At 46.4% G+C, this 9295-nt stretch overlaps 1 protein-coding gene across 1 annotated transcript in view; it reads left to right on the top strand.

Moving 5' to 3' along the window:
- Positions 1-835: 835 nt before the first annotated feature.
- The window catches only part of LOC105517329, a 19603-nt gene continuing 11143 nt past the window's right edge, over positions 836-9295 (top strand). Inside the window, 1 exon segment of the mRNA XM_011949818.1 lies at positions 836-910. Coding sequence (XP_011805208.1) covers positions 836-910 — 75 coding nt within the window.

Below are 9295 nucleotides of genomic sequence, written 5' to 3'. Positions count from 1 at the left end.
AGCCATTGAAGGATTTTGAGCAGGGAAATGATGTAGTCCGGCTCATGTCCCATCTTTTTTATTTTTTGAGATGGAGTCTCACTGTGTCTCCTCCAGCTGGAGTGCAGTGGCACGATCTTGGCCCACTGCAACCTCTGCCTCCTGGCACCACACCCAGCTAATTTTTATATTTTTAGTAGAGACAGGGTTTCACCATGTTGGCCAGGCTGGTCTTGAACTCCTGACCTCAAGTGATCCACCTGCCTCAGCCTCCCAAAGTGCTGGGATTACAGGTGTGAGCCACCATGCCTGGCCCCTGACTTCTATTTTACCTCAAACAGTTCTCAGAGGTGACAGGAAAGATGAGAAAACATTGCACAGGTTGGAGAAAGAGAGGGGAGAAAAGTGTGGACAGCCCCTAAGAGGCCAAGAGCACCCAATGGGCAAAGGAGAGGGCGAGTTGAGGGGCCACGCCACCTGAAGCCCATGAGGCTCAGCATGGCAAGTGCTGGGAGCAGCAGAAGGCAAGACTGGGCAGGGGTGAGTGGGACAGGCTTCCACACACCTGTCCTCCTCCTGCTAACACTGGCATGTATTTACCCAGAAATCCCCTGAGAAAGGCATCCTTGTGACACCCCAAGGAGGGCAGGTGTTGCTGCGCTCTCAGGAGCTCCACCACTCATCATCTGCCCTCTCTCCCTCCAACTCCCTCAGCTCACTGTCACTGGGCTTTCACCCCAGTAATGCTACTGAAACAGCTGTTTGGATTACCCAAGATGTTCTAAACTGCCTAAATGCCCCCCTCTTCAGCCTACACAATCTCCCTATTTATGCCCCCAAGGGCTTTGCTACCGAAATGAGGACCAGGCACCAGCAGCATCAGCCTCAACAAGGGACCAGCCCCAGCAACATGGAAGTAATCTGCATCTTGGTGAGATGTCCCGGCTTCACAGGTACAGTTTTATCTACCCATCTTTAGGGGAATGGCTCCTTCCTCCCCTTTGTCAAATTAAGGAATAAGGGCCACTGTCCTTTTACTTGATGCCACTGTTATGCCCAGACCGTTTATTCCCTGAAGAAGACCACCAGAGTCCAGAGTCAAAGCCAAGCGGCAAGGATCTTTAATGCAAGTTTGAAATTGGTCCCTCCGTTTCTCAACATACAAGAGGGCCTCGAACAATGCGTGCGCTCGCTTTTTATAGCCCGATGAAAATAGGACTTGTAAGGTTACAGAGGAACAGGGAAAAAGGGAATTCTTTAGGTTACAGCATTACAACTGGTTAACATATTAAGTTATACATTTAGCAGTTATCTATTGTTCCCGTGCTTTCAGTAAAACTACAAACGGCGGTGTCCTTATCGGGGATTTCCCAGGATTTCCCAAGCTGAGATATATGGAGGAATGTATTTGCACTGGGCCGTGTTTGTACTGGGCCCAGGAAATTGAGAGATATATGGTGTCAAGCTGAATATATTTGCACTGGGCCGTGTTTGTACTGGGCCCAGGAAATTGAGAGATATATGGTGTCAAGCTGAATATATTTGCTGGGCCCAGGACTGAGGAATGTGCCTGATTTCTTTCACCACCTCCCAGGCCTCAGTGACTGTCAAGCAATGTACACTGTAGGGGTTCAGTCAGGATGGTGGAGAAAATTATAAAATAAAACATAAAAGTTTCTTGGAAGACCAAAAGATTTTTGCATAGCTTCAGATAGTTTGGCTGAAGGCAGCCTAATCCTCTTTAAGCTATAGCAAGGGTAATTAACATAGGAATGTAGAGGAGTCTATCTAAATAGCTTGTTTACTCATGTGATTCTAAAACTAATCTCTGATCATTTGCAGGCAGGATGGTGTTCTCTGGGAGAAGGTGACCAGGTTGATTACCCTCTCATGGTGTTTATTTGAGACATTTGCCATCTAATATGTGCTGAAGAAATGCCAGGAGGGCCAGCGAGTCAGGGGCCATGGCTGACAGCAGTCTCCTTAGAGTCTGTAAGTGGCTGGGACTCTCAGCCGGACTGATAAGCATAATATCTGTATCAGTGTACGTTATTCATCTGTCGTTGAGTCAGGGTCTGCAGGACAGACCCCCACAGCACACAATTGCTCGACCCTGAATTCTTCTTCTCTGGTCTTCAGGCTGCCGAAGCCAGGTCCTAATGGCTAAGGAAGTCAGGTGGAAGTGTGTCCCTAAGGTTGATCTATCAGTCAGCATTTCTTGGTTGCCTGCAGCCTTGTTATTTCCAGCCAAAGATAATTTATTTGAAGGACTTCAGATTTTCAGAGAAATGATGGAAGTCTGAAGAGCCAAGCTTGGGAACAGGTGGGAATCTAGGCCACTGTAAGGCCCAAGATTCAAGATAGATAAGAATAATCACACAGTGGAACAGTTTATGCAGACAGAACCCTGAGAGGCAGGATGCTACCCTTCTGTCTTTGTTATTTCATTCTGTTCAAGATTCCAGTTCTAGAGACCCTGTAGATTGGTCCAGCTGGAGGCACAAGCCTGATCCTTAGCTAGGGATGGGCCCCACCAGACTGCGTCTCTCAGGGAAGAGTAAATGCCTCAAAAGGAAAATTGCATGCTGTTGAGAAGGGGACATCAACATTGGAAGGCTGCAAAACAACAAGTGCCGCTTCAGCCAATATCACTATTCCACACTGGTTGAATTTCAAGCCAATAAATCCACTCGACGTTGACGTTAGTTGGAGTGGATTTTCACTCCCTTACAATCAAAGAGACCTAATGATTTGACCCTGTTTCTGTAGTGCCTCCCTCCGTATCAGGAATAGAGCACTCAGTTTTTCCCTTCTCTTTTGTTAGCCACAACTTCTTTGCCTCCTTCCTTGATTCTTCTTTCCTTCCTGAGAACATATGCTTGTGCATGTCTCATGGTTTTCTTTTCAAGCCTTTTTCTCCTTTTATTTTACACTCTCTCCTTTTAAATATCAGTTATTTCCATGACTTTGTTGTTCATCTCCAATATACCTCCCTCTTTTGCTGGAGACCTGTGTTTCCAAATATCTGATGGATGCTGGCACGCAGGTGACCCAACACATCTCAATTTCAACATATTTACAACTGAATTCATCATCTTTTCTCATAAACATCCTCTGCTTTTCATATTTCCAATTTTGAGTTCTATATTTTACCTGTTTATATCACCATCTTCCTCAACATGAGCTTTTGCAATTTAAAATCTCCTTGGGCTTTTTCTTCATGCCCAGTTCCCATTTTCAACCTATCACTAGGTATTATTGATTCTGCCTCCAGAATTTCTTTGAAATCTGTCTTTTATTCTCTACTACCTCTGCTCTTGTTAAGGTTGCTATTTCCTCTTGCCAAGAGGTCTTTTTCATCTGAGTTTCCCCACATTGTTGTCAGAATAATCAGTCATATGAGATATTCTCAAAACCAGCCAATGACTCCCCACTGCCTGCAGAATAAACTCCAGATTTCTGGGTGTGCATTAAGCACCAGCCTTCGCTGACTTTCCATCCTTGCCTTTCATTTTAACCCCCACCTTCACCAAATAAAATCACACCAGACTTCGTAGCCTTCCCTGATTCTGACGGTGGCCTCTACCATCCCATGCTGGGCCTGTCACCACACAGGGGCCTTCACTGGCATTTCAGCCCCTAGCTTCCCATCCATCATCTCCCATCTCTATCTTTGGAAGTTCTATTCACTGTCTGTGCTGAACCTGGTCCTTTAAGTCAGGAGGATCATTCCATGTGCCCTACACCAGGTGGCTGTGAAACCGAGGAAAAAATGCAGGCCACAGATAGATGGGTCAACCTAGAAGCTTTGGATTTCCCGAGCTGTTTGTAGGTGGGCTCCATTCTCATGTGGTCCCAGCTCTAGACTCAGGGATACTGACTGCAATCTCTGGCCCCTGTTCCCCCGGCTGGTGATCTGCTTGCGCTTCTGCAGAACTTTCCTCCTGTGGCTCCTCTGGCTCACAGCTTCCTAGACCCAACTTCTTCCCATGATCTCAAATAGGAATTCTCTGCCCTGGTTTTGGCTCAGATGAGTCTGTCACCACCACTGACATCTGTATAGGCCACTTGGCTCCTCTTCTTTGAAACCTTCCCTGGTTTCTCTAGTGTTGATTAATCTCCTCTGTACACACTTAGCAATCGGCATAAGCCTCTGCTTTGGCACTTACCATGTGTTGCTTTCTGAGACCCTCTGCCACATCCATTGCACTCCAAGATCTTCCCGGGCAGGGCCTTTGCCTTTTAAAACCCCGACACTCAGCACTCGTCAGTGCAGGAGCTCCACTGGTATTTGCACAGCATCCTAGAATCTCTGCTGTGACTCCAGCAGGTTCCTTGGAGTGGTCAGACTCCCCCTAAAAATCCCCAGCTGTATTTCACAAGCTTCATTCATCCTACCAAGAGACAGGCACAGTAGAAGGCCGAGGTCCTATGTTCCAGAGCCTGCTTTCACAAAGCTATATTTAAACAAGCACATTCTCTGGAAAACAGAAAATATTCCTCATTGCAAGACCTTGCCTGATATCCTTCTAGAACATTCATTCAGAATAAGAAAACATCCTTCCATTTAAATTTTTATTTGTGTGTGTGTGTGTGTGTGTTTGCAGTTGCAAGATTTAATAGAGTGAAAACAGAGCTCCCATGCAAAGGGAGGGGACCCAAAGTGGGTTACCGCTGCCTGCGCGAATGCCTGGGTTTCTATCCCGATCCTTGTCCCTCCCGCTGTGCTCTCAGGCAAAAGATGATTGGCTATTTCTTTACCTCCTGTTTTTGCCTAATTCGCATTTTAGTGAGCTCTCTTTGCTATCCGATCGGTTGGGTGTGAGCTAAGTTGCAAGCCCCATGTTTAAAGGTGGAAGCAGTTAGCTTCCCAGCTAGGCTTAGGGATTCTTAGTCAGCCTAGGAAATCCAGCTAGTCCTGTCTCTCGGTCCCCTCTTCTCAACAGGAAAACCCAAGTGCTGTTGGGGAGGTTGGCCGACGATCACTCTGCTTCCTGCTGAATTGGGGAGTAGTAGGGGTTGTGCAGTTGAGATTTCCTCAGGAGGGGTGCTTTTGATGTCATTAACATCGGAGCATGGGCTAGCAGGCCGGTCCAGGGGTCCGTGGTAGATCTTAGTCATAGACTGCATCTGGGGCTCCATTTGAAGAACCATTTATAGTTTTACAGCTTTGATTCTGGAAGAGACAAACTTAACAAGGAGGTTAAAGATACAGAGTCCAAAGAGGAGTAGCAGTATTATAGCTGCTAGAGGTCCTAAAAAGGGGAGAATTCAGGGCATCCATTGGTGGAGGAGGCCCCAGGGTCCAGTGTTTTTTAAGCTCCTCTGCTCTACGTTGTATTTGATCTCGAATTTCCTTAACTTTCTCGGTGACAATTCCGGATTAATTAACATAATAACAGCATTCTTCTCCTAAAAATAAAAAGGTTCCCCCTCTTTCGGCAGTTAGCAAGTCTAAAGCTCTTCGATTTTGAAGGACTACTGCATACCCCGCCTTTCGCAGTCTTTTTTGTACAAAGGAACTTCCATCAGTATACAAGTTGAGGTCGGGATCAGTCAAAGGAACCTCTAAAAGGTCCCCTCGAGTGGTGTAGGTTTGAGCAATTACTTGTTGACAATTATGTTCTATCATTTCTTCATTGTCTGGAAGAAATGTGGCTGGGTTAAGAGTTGCACAAGTGCGCAGTCACAGCACTGGCCCTTCAAGTAACAGAGCCTGATATTTAAGTAAACGGTTGTCGGACAGCCACAAGTCTCCTTTAGCACTGAGTACGCCATTCACATCATGAGATGTGCACAAAGTAAGATCTCTTCCCTGTATTATCTTAACTGCTTCAGATACTAAGACTGCCACTGCTGCCACTACCGGTAAACAACGAGGCCAACCCTTTCCCAGTACATCAGTTTCCTTACTCAGGTATGCCACAGGTTGCAAGCTCGTCCCTCAGACCTGTGTACGGACTCCTAGAGCTATTCCTGTTTTTTCTGTGACATAAAAGAAAAGTCTTGCCCCATTGGCAAGCTTAACATTGGGGTTTGGGTTAGGGCCTAGAAAGCTGCTTCTGCTTCAGGTGTCCATCTTACTAAATGAGTATTGGCTTTCTGAGTTTCCTTAATTAGTGTATATAATGGTCTGGTCATTTTGCTGTACCTGGGAATCCATATTTGGCAGAAATCTGTTATGCCAAGGAACGCTCTTAGTTGCTTTAGGGTTTTGGGATGAGGATAAGCCAGTATAGGCTGGATATGTTCCTCACTGAGGGCCCTAGTGCCTTTGGATAATTTTAGCCCTAAGTATTTTTTGTTTGTTTGTTTCTTTTTTGAGACAGTCTTGCTCTGTCGCCCAGGCTGGATAGAGTGCAGTGGTGCGATCTCGGCTCACTGCAAGCTCCGCCTCCTGGGTTCACGCCGTTCTCCTGCCTCAGTCTCCTGAGTAGCTGGGACTACAGGTGCCCGCTACCACTCTGGCTATGTATTTTTAGTAGAGATGGGGTTTCACCGTGTTAGCCAGGATGGTCTTGATCCTGACCTCATGATCCACCTGCCTCGGCCTCCCAAAGTGCTGGGATTACAGGCATGAGCCACCATGCCTGGCCAGCCCTAAGTATTTAACCTGCTGTGAGCAAAGCTAAGCCTTTGGTTTGGAAACCTTGTAGCCACAGGTAGCAAGGAAATTTAAGAACATTTGGGTGGCTTGATGGCACAAGGTTTCTGAAAAGGCAGTTAAAAGTAAATCATCCACGTACTGAAGGACAAGAGTGTCCAGGTATGAGAACTGGCTCAAGTCTTGGGCTAATGCCTAGCCAAATAGATGGAGGCTATTCCTGAACCCTTGGGGTAAAACAGTCCAGGTGAGTTGAGATGTTGGGTTTGAAGGATCTTCAAAGGCAAACAAGAATTGAGAGTCAGGATGTACAGGGATGCAGAAAAAGGCATCCTTAAAGTCCAGGACTGTAAACCACTCTGCTTGCTTCCTCTGGTATCTGGGAAAGCAGAGTATAAGGGCTAGGTACAGCTGGGTATAGAGGAACAATAGCCTCATTGATAATCCTGACATCTTGCACTAACCTCCACTGTCCGTTGGGTTTCTGTACTCCTAAAATTGGAGTATTGGAGTACTGCAGGGGCTATTGCATGGTTTTACTAGGTCTTGGGCTTTTAGGTCCTTAACAATCTTTTGGAGTCCTTGTTGGGCCTCGGGTATGAGCGGGTACTGCCTTTGGTAGGGAAAGGTGGCGGAATCCTTTAGTTTAACTTGAACAGGACAGACATTCTTTGCTCATCCATATTGTCCTTCTGTTGCCCAGACTTCAGGATTAATTCCTTCCTCAAGCAAGGGACAACAAATGGGTGTTCCTTCTCCTATGTTCAGGTGTATAATGGCCCCTGCTTTTGCTAGAATGTCTCTCCCCAACAAGGGAGTCAGACTTTCAGGCATAATTAGAAAAGCATGTGAAAAGAGTAAAGCTCCCCAGTCACAACTTAGTGGCTGGGAGAAGTATCTAGTGACTGGCTGTCCTAGGACCACTTGGATAGTGACAGATCTGGAGGACAGTTGTCTGGGACAGGAGAGTAAGACTGAGAAGGCTGCATCGGTGTCCAGGAGACAGTTAACCTCCTGGCCCTTAATGGTAAAGCATACCTGGGGCTCTGTGAGGGTGATGGCATGGGCTGGCGCTTGCCCCAGGCACCCTCAGTCCTGCTGCTGGATCATCTGGTTAGTGGCTTCTGACTCAGAGGACCTTCATGCCCTGGGGCAGTGGCCTTCCAGTGATTCCCTTGACATAAGGGGCATGGACGAGGGGGAGGATTACTTCTACTTGGACAATCTTTTTTGAAGTGTCCTTGTAGACTGCACTGGAAGCAAGTCCCACTGGGCATTTGATTTGCCCAGCTTTTCCCTTTTCCAGAGCCTCCAAAGTCTGCTTGCCTGAGGGCCATGACTAAAGCGGTGGCCTTTTTTTATCCCGTTTGTCCCGTTCTGCCTGCTCCTCCTCATCTCTATTATAAAAAACCAAGGTTGCCAAGTTCAATAGGGTTTCTAAATTTTGTTCCGGGCCTAAAGCGGACTTTTGAAGTTTTTTTCTAATGTCTGCCGCTGACTGAGTGATAAACTTATCCTTTAAGATTAATTGGCCTTCAACAGAGTCAGGTGACAGGGAGGTGTGCTTCCTCAATGCCTCCCTTAGTGTCTCCAGAAAGGCAGTAGGACTTTCTTCCCTTCCCTGTGTTATAGTGGACATCATTGAATAATTCATAGGCTTCTTCCTAGTTTTCCTTAGTCCTTCTAGCATGCAAGTTAGCAAATGTCTGCAGCACCAATCTCCATGTTCTGATTCTATGTCCCAGTGAGGGTCTACACTGGGAACTCCCTGCTAGCCTGTGGGGAATCGTTCTCTTTCCTCTGTTGTCATCCTATCATTGACCTGAGATACCAGAGATCGCCAAACTCTCAGGCTGCAGTTAGGGCGGCACTTCTCTCATTTGGGGTTAGTGTCTGATCTAGCAGTAACATTATATCTCTCCATGTCAGATCAAAGGATTGTCCTAACCCTTGTAAGACATCAATATAGCCATCAGGGTTATCTGAGAATTTACCTAGGTTTATTTTAATTTGCTTTAAGTCTGAGAGAGAAAAAGGTACATGCACTCTGGCTGGGCCGAATTCTCCTCCTCCCACTGCTTGGATGGGGCATAATCGGGGAATATTGGCACTCTTTGGTTCATTGTTTACCCCTTTGTCTATCTCCTTTTGGACCGTTTGGGTTAAAGGGAGGGTCCTTATTAGTTGGGGAAGAAGTCAGGGGGACGCTGGGGTATGGAGGTAGACTCTGAGGGCCTCCTGTAGGGCATAAATCACACTTTTTACATAATTGCGAGTTGTCTCTTAATGAAAAGAAAGTTTGTACATATAGCACTTCACTACATTTGCCTTTTTTCCTACAAAGGAGGTCTAGCTGTAAGATGGTGTTATAATTTATACTTCCCTCAGGAAGCCAGGTTTCTTCCTTGAAGAAGATATTGTGGCCAGGTGGTACTGAAGAAGAACATAAGTCATTTCTTTCTTAGCGTCTGAGGGTCAAATTGGTCCCAATTCTCCAGAATACATCTTAGAGGCATTTTTGCCTTGGGGGGAACGTTTCCCATCTGAAAAAAGAACATAGGGAAGCCAGCACCCTGTAGTCATTTTCCAATGAGCATTAGTCCTAGAGCATCCTCTATGGTCCTAATGATTTTCCTTTCCAGGGTGCGTAACCACCCAGGGACCTCTGCTTATTGGATTAGTTATGCTCACCGATGTAGCAGTCCTGCACCC

The sequence above is a fragment of the Colobus angolensis genome, unplaced genomic scaffold (assembly GCF_000951035.1).
Source record: "Colobus angolensis palliatus isolate OR3802 unplaced genomic scaffold, Cang.pa_1.0 Scaffold3, whole genome shotgun sequence".
Taxonomy (NCBI): Eukaryota; Metazoa; Chordata; class Mammalia; order Primates; family Cercopithecidae; genus Colobus; species Colobus angolensis.
The sequence above is the reverse complement of the archived record's forward strand: the minus strand, read 5'-3'. Positions and strand labels throughout refer to the sequence as shown.